Source organism: Asterias rubens, chromosome 5 (genome assembly GCF_902459465.1).
Source record: "Asterias rubens chromosome 5, eAstRub1.3, whole genome shotgun sequence".
In the NCBI taxonomy this organism is placed as follows: Eukaryota; Metazoa; Echinodermata; class Asteroidea; order Forcipulatida; family Asteriidae; genus Asterias; species Asterias rubens.
Genome location: NC_047066.1, coordinates 8,232,964 through 8,255,756, shown reverse-complemented (window position 1 = coordinate 8,255,756; position 22,793 = coordinate 8,232,964). Strand labels below are relative to the sequence as shown.

Here is a 22,793-nt window from a genome sequence, read left to right as displayed (position 1 = left end):
AAACTTTCAGAAAGATGGGTTATTGCAGTGATGAATTCTGAGACCCAATTATTAAGCACCTTATAAGGGTTTACAAGGTGCTAAGGCGCATTAAGCAGCCACAACCAGGAACACCAGGGCGAACCCCTTCTCTTTTCGAGAAGTGCACTGGGTTCTTTTACATGCGTTACACAACACATGGGACCAACGGCTTTACGTCCCATCCGAAGGACGAAGCAATGGTTAAGTGTCTTGCTCAAGGACACAGTGTCACGGCTGGGGATTTGAGGCATTGCATGGTGAGGTATCAATATATATTCGGTCTGCAGTAACACCATGTGTGTATCTACTTGCATGGAAGAGTTTGTTCATTAGAGAACTGTCTTGCTTAATTCTACTATCCGCGGAGTAGATTGTTCGGGTGTTCGGGAGACATCTCAGTTCTGAAAAGAACTGTCCTGCTTTTTAACTATTACCCGGGCAGATGGTATAGAAAATAGGCTGGGACCATTACTTTAGCTTACAGGATCAGAATTAACTGTACTACCGCGGAGTCGGTTCTTAAACTGGTCTCAACGTTTCGACTAGCTTGCTCTAGTCATCGTCAGGATCATTTTCAGGGTTTAACAGACAAAGCCAAGTTTGCGCAGTAACTTTTATTGACCATTGTACAACTAAAGCCTGGTTTATACTTCCTGCGAATGCGCTACAAAGTTTGAAGTCACAAATTCGCAACAAATAACTCGCAACAGTCGACTTGTGCTCGACTCCTGCGAAACATTCGCTATGAAAACTGCCCTGCGACGTCAGAATTTGCTTCGCATTCGCAGGAAGTATGAACCGGGCTTTAGTTAGTCCGAACTGTCTAGGCGACAACAGTTGATTGACAATAATAAAAACAAACGCTTATATATAGCACATTTCACAATAACCGTATCAATGTGCTTTACATTAGTGCCCTGGTCATTGGGCCAATAGCATCCCTTTTTAATCTTTCTCAGCTCCCTCGAGAGTATACAACCTGGGCCACCGTTTAGATCACTCCAAAGGCTTTTTCATTCAAAATATTAACCTCTACCCTCACAGGTACCCATTTATACCCCTGGGTGAAGAGAATCAATTATAGTAAAGGATCTTGCTCAAGGACATAAATGTCACAACCGGGATTCGAACCCACACTCTGGTGAACCTGAATTCGATGCTCTTAACCACTCGGCCATGACAAAGTGGATCAATCGCAGAGGAACAGTGTCATCGGCACTAGGGAAGTACACCAAAGAGCAAGATTTCTTTGTATGTGGACAAAATAACGGCTGGTCTTTTTTTTACCAGGCCGACCTAAAAAGTATGTATTCAGTTAAAAGTCTGAACAATCTCATCTCTACTAAATGTGGGGGTTTTCAAAGAAAGAAAAAAGGGGTGGGATTTATTTGAGTACTCACCGACATGATGTCAACATAGAGGATAACAAAGTGGAGAGCCATTGAGAGAATAATGGCACCAATGAGCCAGATGTTGGACCATGGTGGCATCACCAGTAGGGATTGGTTCTCACTCAAGCTGTAAGCAATGAATATTCATCATTAGTTGGGGTAGTGGTATCAGATTGGATAAAATGGTAATGATAGGCCAACACTGATTGGTTCTAAGTCTAACTTAGGCTTGAACATATGAATATTTATCAAAACCAAGGTTGCTGCTCTATTTTAATTGGACAAAAACAATTAACAAAACCATAATTTAAATATTCATCATTAGTTAGATAGTGGTATCCTATTGGCTTTAATGGAAATGATAGATCAAAACTGATTGGTTCACAGTTGAGCTGTAATACATGAATATTCATTGAAACCAGGTTGCGTTATTCTAATTGGCCGATAATAATTAACAAAATTATAATTGAAATCCCTATACATCTACATCTAAATCTATACAACATGAATAAATTACATTTAAAAAGCCATTACAATCAAAAGTATTTTACTTATGCACTGCCCCCCCCCCCAAAAAAAAAAAAGAAAAAAGAAACTAATAACAAATCAAGTATACAAACACAGACAAGAAATACACCAACACGTCAGAATTAAAAAGAGTATCAACAAATACAATTCATAAATGCAGTTTACACGTCAGAATTAAAAAGAGTATCAACAAATACAATTCATAAATGCAGTTTTCAAAAATGCAATTTGTAAATAGGTACAGATATATGTAAACCATTCCTAATACCTTTAAATATGATATGGGCTTATAATGACCTTTCAGGCCCAAAATTGTCTGAGAGCAAACATTAAAAAATATAATTAGGGTACAAAGAAAGCCATGCCTGTTATTGCATGGTGTTTATAGCACCGTAAACATGTTAAAGTGAAAATGGATAACAAAAGGTTGTTAAAAAGAAACAAAACATCGGAAATGTGATTCACAATGACAGTCTATTGATATTAAACTAGAGTCAATAACATACAGTCAAACACATTCAATAGGAGACTTTCCAACGCTAGATGGCAGCAGACTTTACCAGGTAAATTTCCATTGTTACGTAGTTCTGAACATGCGCATAATTCTGAGAACAATGGATTTATCCGCTAAGTCTCCTGCCCTCTATTGCCCAGAAAGTCTCCCATTGAAATCAAGTCAAATGATTCAAACCAAGCTAAGTCAAAGTTAAAAAGGTCAAAAGTGACGCTCAAATTCCAGGGACTTCCTGCCCAAAGTCCACCATTTCACTAGTTCAAAGAAGTGACTGAATTCAGCTTGGAGCATCAAAAGAACTTCAATAAATATTGAAAAAGTGGAATACACAATTGGCAAGTAGACCCCCTTGCAAGCCTTGCACAACATGCCCTGCAATTACACACGACTATCATTTCCACCAATTTGGGAATCAAAATGTACACAAAGGAATCGACTCCCAAAACGGTAGAAATGCCTTGTGCGAAGGTTTGTTCCACGTCTTGCAAGGGCTCAAAAGTTTGAACACAAAATCTGAACCACAGAACTGCTTTGATTCCCACCCATGTAATATGCCTATGACTTGTTTTAACAGAGCTCGAGAAACTACCGAGTATACAGTGCGAACACACATACTCCTCTCTTAATATTTATGCACGAGGTACGTCACAATGTTAACTCAAAACGAGGCGATGGGCGCAGCCACTGTAAGTGGGGGATGTGTGCCGCTAGCCTCATATTGGGTAAGAATTATGACGTCATGCATAAATATTAAGAGAGGCGTATTGGTGTAAGGGTAAAATGAATATGCATGAGCTTTGTTCTCTAAAGCTTCCAGCGATAAAGGAAGTCCTGGGTGTTTTTTCCTGTGACTACTGACCTGTTCAAAGCGTTCAGCATCTCAATGGTGACCAGGACGGACAGCGCCATCGTCATGTGGTGAGGATCGTCAAACACTTCACAGTCCAAGTCCTTGAAATTCTCCGGCTCCAGAGGGCACTGCATATGATGCGTCTACGAAAAACAAGAGGAAAAATACATCTTCTTATTAAAATATCATCCCAACATTGTACGGCTGTAGGAAATGCTTTGAAAAATACTAAAGAATTCATACATCAAAAAGCCTTTAATAGTACGTTTTGTGAGACTGAAGATTTCAAAAGTGGGGAAAGGGTAAGACCAAGCTGTTTTTAATAGTTAGGCCAGGGTTAGTGAAATTGACTGTCTGAGTATATGCCAACTAATTATCCATAGACATATTTGTTCACTGACGATTTGTGGGTTTTTTTTCTTCCCAGATTGACCTTAGGTTGATTAGTATGGCAAGGGCATACAAGTGCTGCTATTTCTCGTTTCTCTGTTCGTTTGTAAAGTGAACGCAAGAACGCAAGGTTCACCAACATTGGGGTTGGGAGGTTGTCGGGTAGCAGTGAGGCATTTAACAACTGCTATGTACATTTCTCTGTGTGTTTGTCAAGTGAAAATAACGGACAGCACAATTGGGGAGGGTAGTAGAGGTACATGTAGTATACCAACTGCCATGCACATTTGTCTGTGTATTTTTCACATGAATGGGATAGTGCCATTTGGGCTTGGGGTTTGGGGAAGGGGTGGGGGTAGTAGAGTAGACAGAAAGAACTTACCAGCTGCCAGAAAGATAGATTGGGACCATTCTTGTGGAACATGAACCACCAGGCAGAAGCACCTACAGTAGCAGCTCCAACATAGACTGAAATGGCAAAGAAATGGCAGAGTAAAGTATTTATGACTGACTCTATAGATCTACAGAAGATGCACTGTATTGTCAATCACCCGTACAGACTGTTAAAGTTTCCTGATTATTCCAAAAGTGGGACTTGCGTAAGAGTGTGAATTTGTTCTGTTCACGCAAATGTATTACATTAAATGTATTACATTAAATGTATATGGGAGCAAATTGGTCTACAAATATCCAAAAAGACTAGAGACTTGCAAGGTCCAATTGCGGGGATGTGATAGGCTGTTGAAAGAAAACCCGTAGTGTGAGCGCAAAGCATAAAAGCTTGCGAGCGCAAAGCCTGCTTCCACACTTATCATTGTTTTCAAAAACTTGTTCTTTCTTTTTGCCCCTTTTTTCCCAGGAAAAACAGAGAAATCACATCCCTGAATTGTAAGTGAATCGAAAGTGAATCGAAAGTGAATCAAACAATTACCTCCAATGGCCATATATCTGAAGAACAGCAGACCACTGATGAGAGGTTCGTTGGCTCGACGTGGTTTCTTCTCCATGATATCAATGTCCGGTGCGTTGAAGCTGAGAGCGGTGGCTGGGAGTCCGTCTGTCACCAGGTTGACCCACAGGAGCTGTACGGGGATCAGGGCTTCGGGCATACCCAGGGCGGCGGTCAAGAAGATGCTGATGAAGAGATGGAGGGAAACAAATTATTTATGGAATCTTAAACGTTATTATTAACATACAATAAACCACCAGGGAAACTGACAGGGTAGATTTGAAATGATTTGGGGTTGTTCAACCTCAAATTATTTTTTACACTCAAATAAGTACTTTTTTATAACAAATTTCTGCTCTAAACATGTCCATTTTCAGCAACTAGAGTAGGGTAAATAGATGTTAAATTTGCAGTGGATTAAATTTTATGATTTGGTTAAACCTTAACGCTGATGCGTGTAAAACACTGTTATACTGCAAGTCCAGTGGAAAAAAACAAAACACAGGCATATTTCTTGGATGGGAGTTAAACCCACGACCTTTGCAATTCTTACCAACCAACTAGACAACCAGATTGCCCAGTAGCTAGAGGCAGTTTGAATCCTTTATTTTAGCAGTGGGCACCGCAACAATTCAGTATAAATTAAATTTGCATGGGGGATACAAAATGTTACTCGGTATTACCCAATCAGGCAGATATTTAGAAATACATTCAAAATCAAAGTAAACAAGTTCCCATAATCGGGTAGATTTTCAAATTTGTCCATCAATGTAATGGAAAGAGCCTCAGAAACGAGGAATTCATATACTCTCAGCGTTTTTCCTTTAAACAAGGGAAACATCAGAGGGAATTAATCTTCACTGGCTCAACCCCAACTTTGGTTACTAGTCATTTCTGAGTAAATTATTTCAGTGACTGCCGGGTCACCGGTGCTTTTAAGGGTAAAGGCAAATCGCCAAGAACGAAGTTTTAAAATTTCAAACATAGCACTGCGTACCTGTAGAAAAAAAATAAAAGAGTGCATTAGGATGCCTTTCGGGTGTTTAAAGTGCCACTTCATTTGAAAATTATGCTAAGAGCGTAAACGCCGTTTAAGTATTATTTGGTCTTACCCAATCAGGTAGAGGTTTAAAATTACTTTCAACATAAAAGTCAAGAAATTCCCATTATCGGGGAGATTTTCAAACTTGTTCACCAGAACATGAAATGGTTAGTTCATTTTCATGACACTTTTGCAGCATCATGGACAGTTCGCAGCTCCATCATATCTTTCCCCATGACAGGTTTTATTTTAATATAAAACTGCCTCTAGCCACCGGGCAATCTCGGTACTCTGGTTGGTAAGACACTGCTCTAGAATTGCAAGGGTCGTGGGTTTCGAATCACACCCGAGCAATATGCCTGTGCTATTTTTTTACAGGACTCTGGAAAGTACTGAGTATACAGTGCTAACACACATTGGTGAATGGGTAAAAACCAAAATTAATATTCTTTATCCCCGATGCAAATTTAACATCTATTCATTTAAAACTCCTTGAGAAAGGGAAAAGAAGAAGGAGAGAAGCTTTCCGCTTACCTGACGACTTCACCGATGTTTGAGGAGATGAGATATCTGATAAACTGCTTCATGTTGTTGTAGATGGCACGTCCCTCCTCCACGGCGGTCACAATGGTAGAGAAGTTATCATCAGCCAATACCATCTGTGCTAACGGTGGTCAAGGAATCTTACATCAATCAGGTACAAACTGAATTCACTTTACTGAATTCAAAACATCGCTTCAAACTAACCTTTTTCAGGCTTAGTTTGCTTAATAGGCTATTCATTTCATTCTCATTCCTTTGTATTGTAAATTGTTGACTGCTTTAATACTATTGTAGTAAATCGTTGTGGTACCTTTTCTGTGTAAGAACACTATATAAATGCTTAGATTATTATTATTACAAACAGGACTCATCCCTAACACTCCAACATACAGTGTGTAGTATTAACTGCTTCAGGCCAGTACCACCTTTAAGATTTCCCTGTGGGCTACTAAAAACTGTGCAACCGACTTGTTTTAGTATGCTTATCTCTTCCTTTTCAAATGTAAATAATACATTTCAAAAATGTTTTGAGAGAAGGGGTTGCCCATGGTTTGCTGCGTTAGGTTGCAGCACGCAGCACCTTGTAAAGCAATAGGTCTGCTCCACAAGCACCTTGCAAACAGCGTAATGGAAAGAGCCTCAGAAACGAGGAATTCATATACTCTCAGCGTTTTTCCTTTTAACAAGGGAAACATCAGAGGGAATTAATCTTCACTGGCTCAACTGCAATCTCTGCTTTTCTAGTTATTTCTGAGTAAATTGTTTCAATATTGAAGGCACAGAATCTGCTGGATCACCAGTGCTATAAAGCGTAACATTAAATACAAAGTTTGAACCGCAGTATATTTGCGCAAAAAATGTGTTGCAAAGAAATGCAAGCAGAAATGAGCAGGATACCAGTCATAAATTGTACTCGTAATATGGTAATTTGGCTGGTAACCTTATTCTGGTGAGCATAATTTGATTGCACTTCACTACTTTTTGTGCTTAAGCAGTTCTGTGAAATTGGGCTCAGATAACTTGGGTCTACCTTAAGGATCGAGACGAGAGGATGAGAGGAAATCTCTAAGAATAATAATTTAAAGGATATCAGAGGCACTCTTGGCCACGGCTGTACCAGAGCCCATGGCGATACCGATCTCTGCTTTCTTCAGGGCTGGGGCATCATTCACACCATCACCGGTCTACATGGAAAAAGACAAACAATAAGACTCATCATCATGGTGTCAGTGGATAAACCTTTTAAAAAATAAAATTCATTGTTGTTTTTTTTTTGTCTTCTCTTAAACACTTGACATGTCCACCCCGCTTCCAACACAGGCCTGGAAGTCCAACCTAAAGGCACCGTGTTTTTGACCGGTTAGGGCGCTCTCAATAATATTTTTATCACTTCCGGGGGCATATGCGATTCTTCCCGCAGTTTAAATCTCCGTTCTGTCACTTTTGTTGCTATGTAGTTTCAAGTTGCTTTAGAGGTGGATTATAACAACTCCAAGGTCTTATTGTCTGTAATGGATATGATGCATGTGGTGGAAATGTGTTCCAGTCTTTGATAACTGTTTTGGGTATGAATGAACATACCCCCGCAAGTGACACAAATATGTTTGAGAGGGCCCTCACGAGGTGAAAAATACAGCGCATACAGAAAGTCTCCCATTATCTGTGTGTATCTCAGACTCTCTGGATATTGTACGATACTGAGTTCATGTTTGAAATATTTCACACTCGCAGCGTAATGGGGTAGAGCCTCAGAAACGAGGAATTCGTATAATCTCAGCGTTTTTCCTTTTAACAAGGGAAACATCAGAGGGAATTAATCTTCACTGGCTCAACCCCAACTTTGGTTTCTAGTCATTTCTGAGTAAACTCTTTCAGTATCGAAGGCACAGCATCTGCAGGGTCATCAGTGCTGTAAAGCTGTACGTTAAAATCCTGCTATCAAAATAATTTGTTAAAAGTTGTGGTAAACACAAGCAACCATGACATAACCATAATTGCTTCATAACAAGTTAGGAAGGTAGTGAGTCCTGCTCTACCAGCCAGGCTCCAAGTGGATGATACCCATGCCTACATCCTTACAGACTGTGAAGGGGGTAACCCTCTATTCAGCCCAAGGAGTAGATGGTAATGTTCCCCTGGTGACAGTTGATTTGGGTTGAAAGCTTAAGTGTAGCCTTGAAGTGGCTTGATGTGGTAGAACAGAATGCACTACATGTGTACATTCCAAACTTATTACAAGACAATACAAAAATGGTTGTGCCATGATTGCTTGTGTACCATTTACCACAACTTTACTGAATTATTTTATAGCATACATGCGATTTCTCAGGATATTCAGGATTTTCTCAGAATATTCAGGATTTTCTCAGGATTTCTTAGGTCTAGTAATATTAAACGATCTCTCATGATAAAAAAATTAAATAACCCTCCCTCGTGGTACCTCCTAAAGACAAATGATCAAGAAACTCACCATTGCGGAGATCTCTCCATGCGACTGGAGGTACTCAATGATCTTACTCTTGTGGGCAGGCTCTACTCTAGAGAACAGCCTGGCCTTCCTGACTGCGTCACTCTGCTGACTAGGGGTCAAGTCATCAAACTCACGCCCAGAAAACGACAAACCTAGAAATGGGAACAAATGTTGTATTTATCAAACTCACGCCCAGAAAACTACAAACCTAGATATGGGATCAATTGTTGGATTTATAGCTTGCAAGTTTCAGGTTGGAGTCTTTCACTTCTTTGACATTTCTAGAAGACATGCTTCGGGTCCAACCGGGAAATCAGCATAAACAGTTTGTGTAACTGTTTTCTAAAAACAAGGGTTTTAAGTAGGTTTGTGGATTATCAGTAAGAGACACAAAAGTGTAGTTTTCTCATTGTTCATGTACTCGAGAGTTTGCACATTTTTCTCAAGAACAACGGATTTAAGCAGGGTCCCGTTATGGGTAAGAACAAATCCACAAGACGATAAGGACATACCCCCCGCAAGTGTTACAAACATGTTTAAGAGCGCCCTCACACGGTAAAAAATATGGCGCATTCCAGAAAGTCTCCCAATGTCTCAGATTCTCTTTATATTGTCTGATACTGAGTTCATGTTTGAAATATTCGACACTCGCAGCGTGATGGGTAGAGCCTCAGAAACGAGGAATTCATATAATCTCAGCGTTTTTTCCTTTTAACAAGGGAAACATCAGAGGGAATTAATCTTCACTGGCTCAACTGCAACTTTCTAGTCATTTCTGAGTAAATTGTTTCATTACGCAGGCACATCATCTAAGTACAAAGTTTAAAGTGCATACAAATTTCGCAAAAGTATGCTGTAAAGGTATGTCTGAATATGTTCGCACATATTATAATTATGATTTTACTCTCACACCTATGTGTATTAACCATGTTATACTCTGTACTTTCCCAAGTTCTGTGAAAATCCACACGCAAATCCTTGAGTTGGATTCAAAGCAATGACCTTTGCATTGCTAGAGCAGATGTCTTACCACTAGACCACTGAGCTAGCCCGATGGCTAGAGGCAGGACGAATCCTTAGCAGCGTGTAACCCACATACTATATATTACCAACATCTAAAAAAGGCCTTAAATCACAAGGAACACCATTGCTTGAGCAGATATCCCTACCACTGGACCACCGAGCTAGCCCAATGGCTAGGAGGCAGTTTGAATCCTAAGATGCAGGTATCGCACATAATGTGCAATACCACCATCTAAAAAAGGCTTTAAATCACAAGGAACACAAAGAAGTCAACAGGTGGAAAATCTATTTTAGATTTTTTCATCCACATAAGAGGTATAAACTCACCAGCTGTGCTCTCGTCCTCCTTGAAGACCCCGATCCTGCGACAGATAGCCTCGGCAGTGTTCTTATTGTCACCGGTGATCACGATGACACGGATACCAGCAGCCTTGCATTCCTCGATGGACACAACCACTTCCTTACGGGGAGGGTCCAGCATGCCCACGCAGCCCACAAACGTCATGTTAGTCTGTCAAATGGTAGTCATAATAATTATATTTTATTAAAAAAAATTTTTTACCACATCCAACAGCACACAATAAGTGCCAATATCAGGATGAATAGGAAATTAGAACAAACGTTTAGTTTAAAATGTGAGAGGAAAACCCCAAAGGGGGAAAACCAACAGAATGAAACCCACAGATTCAGGGCCCAATTTCATAGAGCTGCTAAGCACAAAAATTTGCTAAGCATGAAATTTCTTCCCAGATAAAAACAGGATTACCAGCCAAATTTCCATTTGTTGCATCGTGCTTGTTACTGGTGTTCAGCTTTTGTTTGCTTATCCTGAAAATCACATGGAAATTTGGTTGATAAACCTGTTTTTATCAAAGAAGAAATTTCATGCTAAGCAAACTTTTGTGCTTAGCAGCTCTATGAAATTGAGCCCAGGTAAGCAGAGCCATGAAATATTTGATCTTCGCAGCAGAATGGGTAGAGCCTCAGAAACGAGGAATTCATATAATCTCAGCGTTTTTCCTTTTAACAAGGGAAACATCAGAGGGAATTAATCTTCACTGGCTCAGCTGCATCTTCAGCTTTCTAGTAAGTTCTGGGTAAATTGTTTCAGTATCAAAGTATTCTTTACCTCGTATTTGATGAAATTAGTGGCGACTTCCAAATCCATGTCTTCCTTTCTTATGGGGTTATCGACAGTAGCAAGACCAAGGCATCTCAGCGTATCACGACCTGAAGAAAAAATCATCCCCATTAGACAGATTCAACAATAGGGTAATTGTACTTGATGCAAATAGGTGGAATGCAAAATGGCTCTGATGTATTATGTTTCACCTAAAAAGCTTAGTTCATTTCATGTTGTTTTAGCATGATGAAGAAAAATAAATAAAATGAAAAGAATGAATGGAACATCTTGGTACGACATTCAGAACTTGAGTTTCCAGCTTGCCAAACATCACACCTGAGCAGGGTGGGGCTCATTGCAATAATGGCATTCAAGACACTGGCAGCTTCGGTAATTGTCATAGACCAGTCTTCTCACTTGGTGTATCTCAACATAGGCACAAAATAACAAACCTGTGAAAATTTGAACTCAATTGGTCGTCAAAATTGCAATATAAACACCCTTGTCACACAAAGTTGTGTGCTTTCAGATGCTTGAATTCGAGAACTCAAAACCAAATTCAAATATTTTAGAGAGAAATAATACTTTCTCAAAGAAAACAACGTCACTTCAGAGGGAGCTGTTTCTCACAATGTTTTATACTATCAACAGCTCTCCATTGATCGCTTACAAGTAAGTTTTTATGCTACCAAATATTTCCAGCAATTACCAACAGTATCTGGTGCCATTAAGTGTTCTCAAAAGTACATTGCCCATTGGCATTGTTATGACGAGACTTACCAGTTCCATACTCGGCGATCTTATCAATGATTTGCTGTTTGGCCATTTGGGTTAGGGGGACCTTGTTTCCACCGGTGCGAATGTGGGTACACCTCTCCAAAATACTCTCAGGAGCTCCCTGCAAAATAGCAACAAATACACAATCAATCAAATTGTTAGGTTCTCGTACTGTTAATTTGTTTTTTTTAGAATTTGGTTTCTCACCCATACACCATGTGTATTAAGCACTGTACACTTGGTACTTTCCACGAGTTCTGTGAAAAGAAAATTCATAGGAAAATAACTTGGGTAAGATCTGAACCCACAAACTTTGCATTGCTAGAGCAGATGTCTCACCACTGAGCTGACCGACTTGTTTTTAGATGATTGTTACTTTTAAGTCTAATATCAAGTACCAAACCACCAGACTATGAGTTAAATTTGGGTTCAAATTAAACGAAAGAAAAAATTACTAGAGCAGGATTTGAACCTGCCATCTCCAGTTTAATGGAGGAGTGGCTAGAATATAAACCATAGTTTTGATTAAAAACTTTTTGTGATACATGTTCATTTTATTGAGCCTCAGAAACGAGGAATTCAAAGATCCTCAGCGTCTCCTTAGAAAGGGAACATCGGAGGGAATAATCATCACTGGCTCATGTTCACTTTAAATCAATCTTCACGACAATGAACATTGGAATAAAAGAGTGGCGACGAGGAATTAATAGACCCTTTAAAACCAGCAGGGTCATGGTTGAGTGATAGAGGACATTGCTTTGCCTCAGTCCTCTATCACACCGCAAGAACCCGGCAAGTTTTATATTGCCGGTTAAGACAGAGTCAAAACTCTTTGATTTCCGTTTATTTTTATTTTTTAAAATTAAATGTAATGTTTCCTCGGGCTTCATTTTGCAAAACTGGTCAAATCTGTTTTCATAAGTGTTAAACTAAACACATTAATACATTTTGGAAGACTTTTTCAATCGAGCTACGAGTTCAAGCAGTATTAGGTCGTTTGGTCTACAAAAGACTATTATCACACTGAAACTCACTTTGGCCCAATCCTTCTCTGCTTTGTATGCCTTCTGAATGTGTTACTTTACTTCTGTAAAGAAGACACAGAAGGACTTGGGCTAGTTAGAGTCAAAAAGAAAATGAGACCCTGCATCAAAACGTACCTTGACGAACATCTTATTCCCGCCTGCCGATCTGGTAATCTTGGTGGGCGTACAGTAGCAGCTCATGGACTTGCGATCACGGCTGAACTCCAGAGTGAACTCCTTCTTGTACTGGGAGGAGATGCCGAGGTTGCAGGCGTTGGACAGCTGATGCTTGTTCAGTCCAGTCAGGTCGGTCTGGAACACGTTCATCTTCTCCACGAGGACTGTGAGGGCGGTCTCCGTTGCCTCACCGACCTTCTCGTAGACGTTCTTGGTCTAAGTGATGGCATAGAAAACATTTCACTTCAATTGCAGTTTTGAAGTGTAATAATATTTGAAGCATATGGGTCATTGTAATTTGGTGACCATACAGATTGATAGCTCTAAGCATCATCGATCGCCATATTCGATCAAATGTGTACGCATGCAAGGCTGAGAGTTGTGCCAGGGCAAACACATGCAATTTTCCATTGTTTGTCATCAAATATGGCGGTTGATGACGCTTAGTGCAATCCATCTATGGGAACTATATGGATACATTTCAATATTTTGTCAGAGAGTAACCAGATGAACATTTTTTCAGTCAGTTTTCTAAAAGAGTAAATACACATAAACCCCTGCTTCATACCGGTAGAAACATCTGCTTCGAATAATCTCGCTGCAGAGGGATTACAACCACACAGCACCTGAATAATCTATGATTCGTTAAGCTTGGATAACGTGTGTTGATGATGACTTGATAAGCCTCAGAAACGAGGAATTCATAAAGCTCAGCGTTAACCACAAGGGTCGACATCAGAGGGAATTAATCATCACTGGCTAATCATCATCAACTTCCATCGGCCCCCCCTTTCACAGCTCAGTGATCAAAACATTGAGTGAATAAACCTGCTCAGAACAAGCACTTGTGAAAAAACCCTGATATCAGGAAAACAAAATCCTGACGAATCACACCCGATTCATCAAAGATTCAGAGACAATCTACCAATACTAATATTAGGATGAAAAGCAAACCCACCCGTACTTACATCATTGTAGTCAATGCTAGACTCATTACACAGTGCACAGATGGTTGCAAGCTCTTGGAGGGCTTCAAAGCTGGCCAGGTTGGCTCTGCTACCGTTCATATGGCTGCACAGGGAAAACAAACAGGATAATAAAAGAGACTGCATGGCATCTAGGGCACATTTCTTTTTGTGTGGAGAAAAAAAATTCCCAAAACCAGGCTCTTATAACTCAATGACAAGAAAGGAGTAAAATGCTATGCAGAGAGTGTCAACATCCTTGGATAATAAATAAAAAACTAATCTTCCGAGGAAACAAATTATCCAGATGTAAAGCCGCCCTCGGGTCAAACTTGCGATGACACAAAACAGTCAGCAACTGTCTTTTCAGGATGATACTCGGCCTGAGATAAGAACATATGAGTCAATGATTGTTTACCTTGTATAACTACGATGTTAAGATGATCGGCATAAGTCCCAATCAACAACAACAAAATGTTACAAGAGTAGAACAACTCCTACCTACTCCAATGTGTTCCCATAGTTTTTTACGTTGATGGCAATTCGCATTATTAGCACTCGCATAAGCTTGCGCGCCAACAACCGTACAGCTACTTGATCCCAACTGTTCTGACGCTGCACAAGCAACAAGCAGGTTGTACTGAGGGTGGCTTTAGACTCTAACGATTAAGCCTCAGAAACGAGGAATTCAAGATCCTCACGTACAACCACAAGGGGTTGAATCGGAGGGAATTAATCATCACTGGCTTATCGTTTGCATCAAGATGTCTCTTCTTTTAGAGGTAACTCAAGTTTGAAGGATAACGTTGATTCAACCCTACAAATAAGTGATGTGTTTTGAAGGATTTGGGGTAATTTGGGTACTTACACGTCACCCTTTGGTTCGTAAGTGACTCCGCTAACCTCAAACTCATGAAAGCTGGCTTTGTCATTCTGTATCTTGTCCATGATAAAAACCTGCAAAGATAAACCAGTTAACACCACATTGAATTACATGACATAGCATATTTATGTTTTTTGTTCTTTTGAGTAATAACCGAACCGATTTACAGGAAGTGAGGGAGGTAACAATGTTATAACATGTCTTCTACTACAAAACCAACATTTTCAAAGGTGCTTTTCCTTAATTTTTCTGTTTCTCCCTTGCGCCATGAGCATCACTTGTGGTGGATATCAGCGCACTATAAGTGTTCTGCTTCTTCTTCTTCTTATTATTATTATTATTAAAATAGGTTTTATTTGCACACAGGAGCCTCAGAACGAGGAATTATGGATTCTTCAGTATGTCCCAATAAGGAACAACATCAGAAGGGTAGATCATCATGGGCTGCAGTGTGAAATATCAACTCAAGTAAATCATTCTTTTTATGAGCTGTGATAGTATTCTAATTAATATAAATATGGGTGCATTTTCGGGGTCGCACCCAATGACTGTTTCGGTTTAACTTGCCATTGGTTGATCACTGACCATTGATCAAAAACGGGTTTTGGTTCCCACTGAGAAAACACACTATGTTTGAAGGATTTTGCAAGAGAGAGAGACGTTATTCAGATCTTAAGATGTGACTTACTCTACTGACTGACATCTGGTTGGTGGTGAGGGTGCCGGTCTTATCGGAGCAGATGACTGATGTACAACCTAACGTTTCAACAGAGGGCAGGCTTCTCACGATAGCGTTCTTCTTGGCCATACGGCGAGTTCCTGGTTTAAAAGTGATCAGCATTAAATTTTGTTACTCGGTTGATTTATTTCATTCACAAATTCCGACTTAATATTTCTTGTAAAAAAAAAATTCAGGGCACCTCTATGAGGAAAACATACATATTGAACGGACCAGCTCAAGGGGCAACAAGGCAATCATCACCTGGCGCATTTTAATTGGGGCTATTGCCTCAATAGTCTTCCCAAAGTGTCAGGTCTTGAAATGATCAGTCTAAACTAGGATCTAAACAAAAGTAAATAGCCCGACGTTTCTACTCTAGCAGAGTCTTTGTCAGATGCTTTAAGGATCTACTTCAAAGATTTGTCTTTTTTTCGATGGAATAAGTATTGGGTTGCAAGTTAGAGCCTCAGAACGAGGAATGATGTGATCTTCATGTAGAATCTGAAGGTGAGCTCATCATAGGCAACAACACTGCAACAACACTCAATCCCCTATGAAAAGAAATTGCCTTCTTGTATTTTAAACCATTTATTCACAGATCTGAAACTTCTTTCGGGGAGTTTTTCCCCAATGCAAAAATAAGTTTTAAATGCTAAAATAATTTTCGTCTGACTGAGACGAAAATTATTTTTGTGACTTGTTTTACTCATTGAAAAAAAAAAAAAAAAAAACTAAAGCACTTTAGCAAGTAACATTTTAAGGGAAGCCTTCTACCGTCCTTATCCTCAAACTGTGTGAGTTTAATGTAAATCTGTGGACATTGTGTTTTGTGTCCTACAAAAAGTACCCAGACCCTTTAACCTTGGTGTCCCTTCAAAACTGTCCCATAGACTTGAACAATTTTCTAAGTGCCCTTGACAAAACAAAAATGGCATTGCCCTCACTAAGATGTAACTCCAGGACTGCCCTACAAAAAAGTTGAGCAGGAAACAAACAAGTTGAGCTTACAGGCCTGTACGCTTCATTATTGGAAGGGCAAGGGCACCAAGGCATTTACATGAGGAAATTTCTACTGGAGCATTTCAAAGGCACCCAGGCAATGACCAGGGGGCATGGAGGGGATTGCCTCCGTGAAGTATCAGGCCTGAGCTTACCTAAAGCCAGACACGTTGTGATGACAGTTGGGAGACCTTCAGGGATGGCAGCCACGGCCAGAGCGACGGCGATCTTGAAGTAGTAGATGGCGCCCCGCACCCAGGAGCCGCCGTGAGAGGGGTCGGAGAAGTGACCGATGTTGATGGCCCACACGGCCACACAGATTATGGAGATGACCTGAGGGTCAAGAGAGAGCGAGTGTCAACTTGGATCAATTGATCAGATTCAAGATTCAACCATTTGTAATTCTAGAGCAGTGTCTTACCAACTTTCTTATGAGTAATACCTGAACCGGATTTACAGGAAGGTGGGGGGGGGGGGGGGTAACGGTGTTAAAATTTAACTTTGCAGATTTTCAGATTTTCAGATGGGTTCTATTTGCACACAGGAGCCTCAGAACGAGGAATTATGGATTCTTCAGTATGCCCCAATAAGGAACAACATCAGAAGGGTAGATCATCATGGGCTGCAGTGTGAAATATCAACTTAACGATTCTTCAATTAAATGTGGGTTTGCGGACATGCAAGGTAAACAATTCTTTTTATGAGCTGTGATGCTGTTCGTGTTCATGAAGGACAATCGGAAGTATTCTATTCTTCAAAACCAAAGAAAAAAAGCAAGACATAGATGTTCACAATTAATTTCCCATTGCTATCTTTCAAGAAAGACAAAAAATGTCTATCAAATTAGAAAAAGTAATAGAAATACTCAAGCCTCAATAGCTTTCATAAATAATGGTTTTATAAAAAAAATTATTCTTTTTTCACTGATCAAGACAACCCTGCACACCACAATATGTCAAAATCATTGAATGTCATCAACTATGTTGGGGGGGGGGGTATTCATTGAGCTGAACAGAAAGCCGCAGACACTTTTGATGAACCTGGTTGCTGACAATGCTATGTCTCATCTAATTCTGAAGACCCAAGCGTACCACAAGAAGTGCAGTCTATTGACCTCAATATTTTGACATCAAATGCCATCAATTAAAAATTGAAAAATATTGGGGGGGGGGGGGGGAATTAAATGAGCTCAACAGAAAGCAACCGACCACATTGTGGATGATAAACTAGCCTGGTTGTCTACTGACAATGCGTGACCTTATCTATTATGTAGGCTGGGCGATAATCAAGTGCTTGGATTGTTCAGCCAACAATTAACGTCAGGTATTTTGAGGGTTTTGTTTGATTAATTCCCCGGTAGGTGGAATCTGCTTTTTCATGTGCAAGGTTGGCCTGGCCAGTAGCTGCAGTAGGGTGGGTTGGAATGCCGTCTGGTGGTGAACTCCGACTATTTACGACAGCCGGAGTTAGGTTTCATTTTGATTGAGGTTGAAAGTATATGACGGGGTTATCAATCACTTTTAGAGGTACTATACAGGATAGGTACGTTTGAGTCGGGACAGATATAGTGAAGAACCATGCAAAATTGTTTAACATGTAAATACATGATCCTGAATTTTGATTGTAAGAGCTAAAATCAGCTGTTTATTTCTAATTTTGTATGCTTTCAGATTCAGTTTCTCAAATATTTCAAAGGGAAATAATATTTTCACAGACAAAAATGGTTTTGGTATGAGCTTCATAATCAGTAAGCTTCTAAACTCAAAGTAAAGACTCAAATAAACTCCAATCAATTTGCAGAAGGTATTTAGCAGACAAGAGTGCTTCAATGCCTAGTAAAAAATAATTTTGAAGTTCAACAGAGACAAATTGACTTGAAAGGGATTTGAACCAACGACCTCTGGATTAACGTGCCAGCACTTTACCAACTGAGCTATCTATATCTAGCCCTGTATTAGCGGTCTCCCTATTTTGTCAATATCTTTCTTCTTTGTAAGCAAATGTAAGCAACCAGCTATGTACACTGCCATGTGAACCATTTCTGCTAGGCATGATTTGTCTATGGTCAGCAGATCCATGTCCTTGGGTACTCCCTAAAAACAGATGATTAAGTTACCTTGGACAACTGTTCTCCGAATTCATCCAATTTCTGTTGAAGAGGTGTGCGTTCTGTTTCGGTTTCAACCATCTCTGTGCGGATTTTTCCTGCAAATATTAAATAGGAAGAAAAGATACTTGGCTTAACAAATACAAAACAGACAGATTAACAGCATTTCTGTAACAAAAAGTACAAACTAATCACCTTGCAAGACAAAAATGAGTTAAGTAACATGATATGCAGCTGAGAGTAAAGAAAAGAAGAAAAGGAAAACAAAACCAGGAAGACAAAGAAACACAAAAAAAACACCAGGAGGGGTACATATATCACCAAATATCACAAAAAATATCACAAAAAATATATCACCAAACTTTTCTTGACAGTAAAATAAACTTAAAAACGTACTAAATTGAATTGGTTATGTTTTTTTTTTTTTTTTTTTTTTTTTTTTTTTTTTGAGACTGGTTAATTTTGTTTTGGTATATCATTAAAATTATTAGAATTATTATAATTTCTTTTACTTGAGATATGTTGCCCAAGAATACAATTATCTTTATTATTTTACACCCTTCAATTTTTCAGATTCTTCTGTGCGCACAAAAACAAATTTAAAGTCAGGAAGAATATCATGCCTGATAAATAATGGTATTTGTGTAGTTGATAAATCTAAGGGTAAAGTTAACGGGGCTTAGTCATATTTGTTTCCTTGATTAAGAACTAAGGCAAACCCCCATGGAGATTGGGAGGCATCATACAAGACGAGACTAAACAAACATAACCCAGACTCCTCTTTGCATTACAGCTAGAAAAATTTCCCCGGCTAATTTGCTAGAAATCCGTCCCCGGTTAACTTGCAGAGGGGAATGACATTTTCAGGCTTCTCAAAAAAAATATTTCCATACGAAAGCAATCAAAACTCAAAGGATGACACGTTGCATCTTCAAATATTTTTTGTGATGAAAATCATTTTCTAGCTTCGTAAAGGACGGGAGAATATAAATTACTTGATGGGTCTCCATAAATAAACCGCAGTGAGGGAACCGCATAGGACCGGCATGTGGGAGATTATCAGCCAGCCAGTGTGATGTTGAGCTGATGACAAGCGAAGCAGAATGCTATCACGTACAGAAGCCTTGAAGGAGGCAGGGGTGAACATCTGAGACGTCTTGGCTTTCAAAGGAGAATATCTTGTCTTTTTACCCCTTCTCTTTGTGTCTTGTTTCTTGCCTAAGGGAAACATGTCAGACGCCCCATTCCCAAACCAAGCACTTCCTGTTGAAACTTTAAAGACTAGGTTTTTATTTATTTGCTCATTAAATAGATGAGAATAAAAGCTTTCAGATACCACCTAATTAGGGCGTTCAGAGTATTGCTTGACATATAGAATATTTAAGACATCACATCATATTGATGACATGGCAGACGTTTCGGTTGTCTTAAATTTTTATGCCATTTCACAGTTTCTGAAAACTAACTGATTTTGGCATAGACAAACCCTACCTTTTGAGCACCTTCTACGGACAAACACACAATTTGTTTGTTTTGTTTTTGGCCCAACTGCCTGATTTTTGTGTATGGCATCACACCTTTAGTTTACCGTCTCTTTGACAACATTATAAGACTGTCTCTTTGGTTCAATTAGGAATATTTTTAAAAACTAAATCTTCTTTTTTATTGCAGTGTGAATCTCGTTGTAGTAAAATTCCCATATCCACCTCTGGACAAAACTAGGACAGTGGGGTAAATAATTTTTGTTTTCTTCCACTCTGTTTTTATTAAGGAAACAAGTTTATCGAGAATTTTCAAAAAACATGCAATTTTTTACTATTCAATGTGATTGTTAAGGACCAACTACTTTTCCCAATTAGTTGTGCCCTAATTTGCTTCGCTAAAGCCATTGGACCCTTTCGGTAAACAGTATTGTCCAAGGCCCACACTTCATGTATCACAATTTATATAAAATAACAAACCTGTGAAAATTTAGGCTCAATTGGTCATCAGAGTCAGGAGAAAATAACGGGAAAACCCACCCTTGTACCCGCACGTTTCGCCGTGTCATGACATGTGTTTAAAATAAATCCGGAATTCTCGATATCAAGAATTGATATTGTTTTACTGTTTTCTCAAAAAGTAAACCATTTCATGGAATAATATTTCAAGAGAAGTCTTTCACCAATACCTTCTGTAAACCCTGTAAGTTATTTGTAAATCTGTGAACTTGTTTTTGTTTCTGTACCGAAAATGGGTCCAATGGCTTTAATTAACATACTGTTTCTGGTGAAGCCCTGTGATACCCAGTATACAAGCACTCTATAAATACCAAACCAATGAAACTGTTATTACTACAAATCTAAAATCTGCATCGGTCACCCATGATAAACATGAACATATACGTGGATGACGACAAAAAGTCCTTCCATTTTTTATACTTATCCACGTGGACAATATCCAACCTCCGTCAGTAAACAACCCCAGCTGCAAGCTCTCTGCGACAAATCTTAGGGTGGTCATTTTATGAGCTATAAAACATTATGTATAGCAGTACTACCCTGGGTATTGAAGAAGATAATTTATAACAAAAATAAACAAACAAAAACATTGAGAGGTTTGATTTGACTCATTAACTACCCTTTTGGAATTTCCATTTCGTGCTTTGCCCTTCAGCATAAAATGTCAAAGAATGACTTGTGATAAAGGGTTACCCGGTAAAACTCATGCACCAGTCATAAATCCCTCACTACATCATACAATCAAGCATCGCAATGGCTGCAATAATTTCACAACTGCCGTCAAATGTAAGCAAATATCAGAGAGGGACTGGTTCAACTGGCTTGCCTCTGATTAGGACAGTTGGCATCTGTAGACAGACGTCAATTTCTCCCTGCCCTACAACTCCTGGCAATCAGCTGGCCGGCCATCGGAATTCTAACCGGCTGCCGGTGCTTCACTGATGGAGAAAAGCTAATAGTCTTGGGGTCCTGCCAGCGGGAGAGCTGGACCTGTCACTGGTATCACCGACCCGCTATGACGTTTGATGACGACAATCTAATACTTACGAGCGCTATTCTTAGTGCCGGCTTGCCTGAGCAATGGGTACACCGGCGGGAGCAAATGGCAAGGGTGGCGGACAGTTGAGGAACACCACGAGGGAACAGCTGATGGTGTTTGTTAGCGTTAACTGATAATGGATCTTCAGTGGGGATCACAAACCAAAAAAACTGTTGCTTCTTCGGAAACTAATGTATCTTTAACGATCAATCTTCTTTGAGTGCATGTTGTAATGTAATTCCGGTGGAGACCGCCCCGGGTGAAACAAAATAATGATTGCAAGATGAGGGAGGAAAAGTTCGACGTCAAACTGGTTAACCTCTGCTCTCAGAGGAACTCCAGATTGGATGCTCATGGTCGAAGAGAAGTGCCCCTCGGGTTAACTTTGTGAAGATGAGATAAAGCAATTGCTTTTGGGAGGATTTAGTGGATGCTAATCTCTCCTACATCAAATTATACTCTCCCAATGTACACAAAAAGAGTGGACTTGATATTTAAATGAGTGTATTGTTGCAGGGAAAATTGCAAAGACACTGTATTGAAAATGCTTCATAAATAGGATTTCCAGAACTTCATACTGGGTCCTTCTTGATGGATTCATCACGGTCAGTACAGACTCTGACATTTTGTCATTAGATGGACTCTGATCAAGGCAGCATCAATTGCATGCATCGCTGCTCTTTCAACAATTGGTGGTGCTATTAATGAGAAGAGTAATTAAAATAACTGGACAATGGTGATCACAAGTGGAGCATTAACTCCGTCCCAAAGGACCTGGCCCCAATTTCACACAAGCTGTTATACAATGTACTGTTTCTATAGCAGAAATTGGTTTGGAAGCATGGTACAACCTTGATGTTATAGTTGCATCATCCACTTAACAGGACCTAGGTAGATTGTTGCAAAACAGGGATGCATACAACTGGTCTCTTGTGATTCTTATGGTTCTACCAGACTTATCTAACGTGGTCAGGTATTGGCTGCGCTGCAGCTAAGAATCCAGCAGCTTATCCACGTCTTTGATATAGAAATTCACCACAAAGAAGCTAATAAAATTGGCCCACGGTGTAACATGTGATACAATGTGTTTGCAAAAAGACTCAAAGACCCTGGCCTTCTGAGCAGGTACGATTTGTACACTGCAACATTGAGCAAAACAAAAAAACTTGCATTTTAAGGGGAAAACACAACATATTTTTATCAAGTTTTTATATGAGGAAGTATTAAGGGGAAATATAACTTTTCTCATACATGTG

General features: G+C 39.6%; 1 protein-coding gene across 4 annotated transcripts in view; it reads right to left on the bottom strand.

Moving 5' to 3' along the window:
- Positions 1-22,793, bottom strand: part of LOC117290094 (calcium-transporting ATPase sarcoplasmic/endoplasmic reticulum type-like) — a 79,094-nt gene that overhangs the window by 16,138 nt on the left and 40,163 nt on the right. For all 4 annotated transcript variants that reach the window (XM_033771347.1, XM_033771345.1, XM_033771346.1 and 1 more), the window contains exons 10-25: positions 18,508-18,596; positions 16,547-16,724; positions 15,360-15,490; positions 14,657-14,745; positions 13,792-13,894; positions 12,782-13,039; positions 11,625-11,742; positions 10,851-10,951; positions 10,049-10,232; positions 8,699-8,850; positions 7,319-7,412; positions 6,220-6,346; positions 4,626-4,828; positions 4,077-4,162; positions 3,314-3,447; positions 1,422-1,539 (exon numbers count right to left, since the gene is read on the bottom strand). In XM_033771347.1, the coding sequence (XP_033627238.1) occupies positions 1,422-1,539; positions 3,314-3,447; positions 4,077-4,162; positions 4,626-4,828; positions 6,220-6,346; positions 7,319-7,412; positions 8,699-8,850; positions 10,049-10,232; positions 10,851-10,951; positions 11,625-11,742; positions 12,782-13,039; positions 13,792-13,894; positions 14,657-14,745; positions 15,360-15,490; positions 16,547-16,724; positions 18,508-18,596 (2,165 nt within the window). The remainder of the gene's footprint in view (positions 1-1,421; positions 1,540-3,313; positions 3,448-4,076; positions 4,163-4,625; positions 4,829-6,219; positions 6,347-7,318; positions 7,413-8,698; positions 8,851-10,048; positions 10,233-10,850; positions 10,952-11,624; positions 11,743-12,781; positions 13,040-13,791; positions 13,895-14,656; positions 14,746-15,359; positions 15,491-16,546; positions 16,725-18,507; positions 18,597-22,793) is intronic.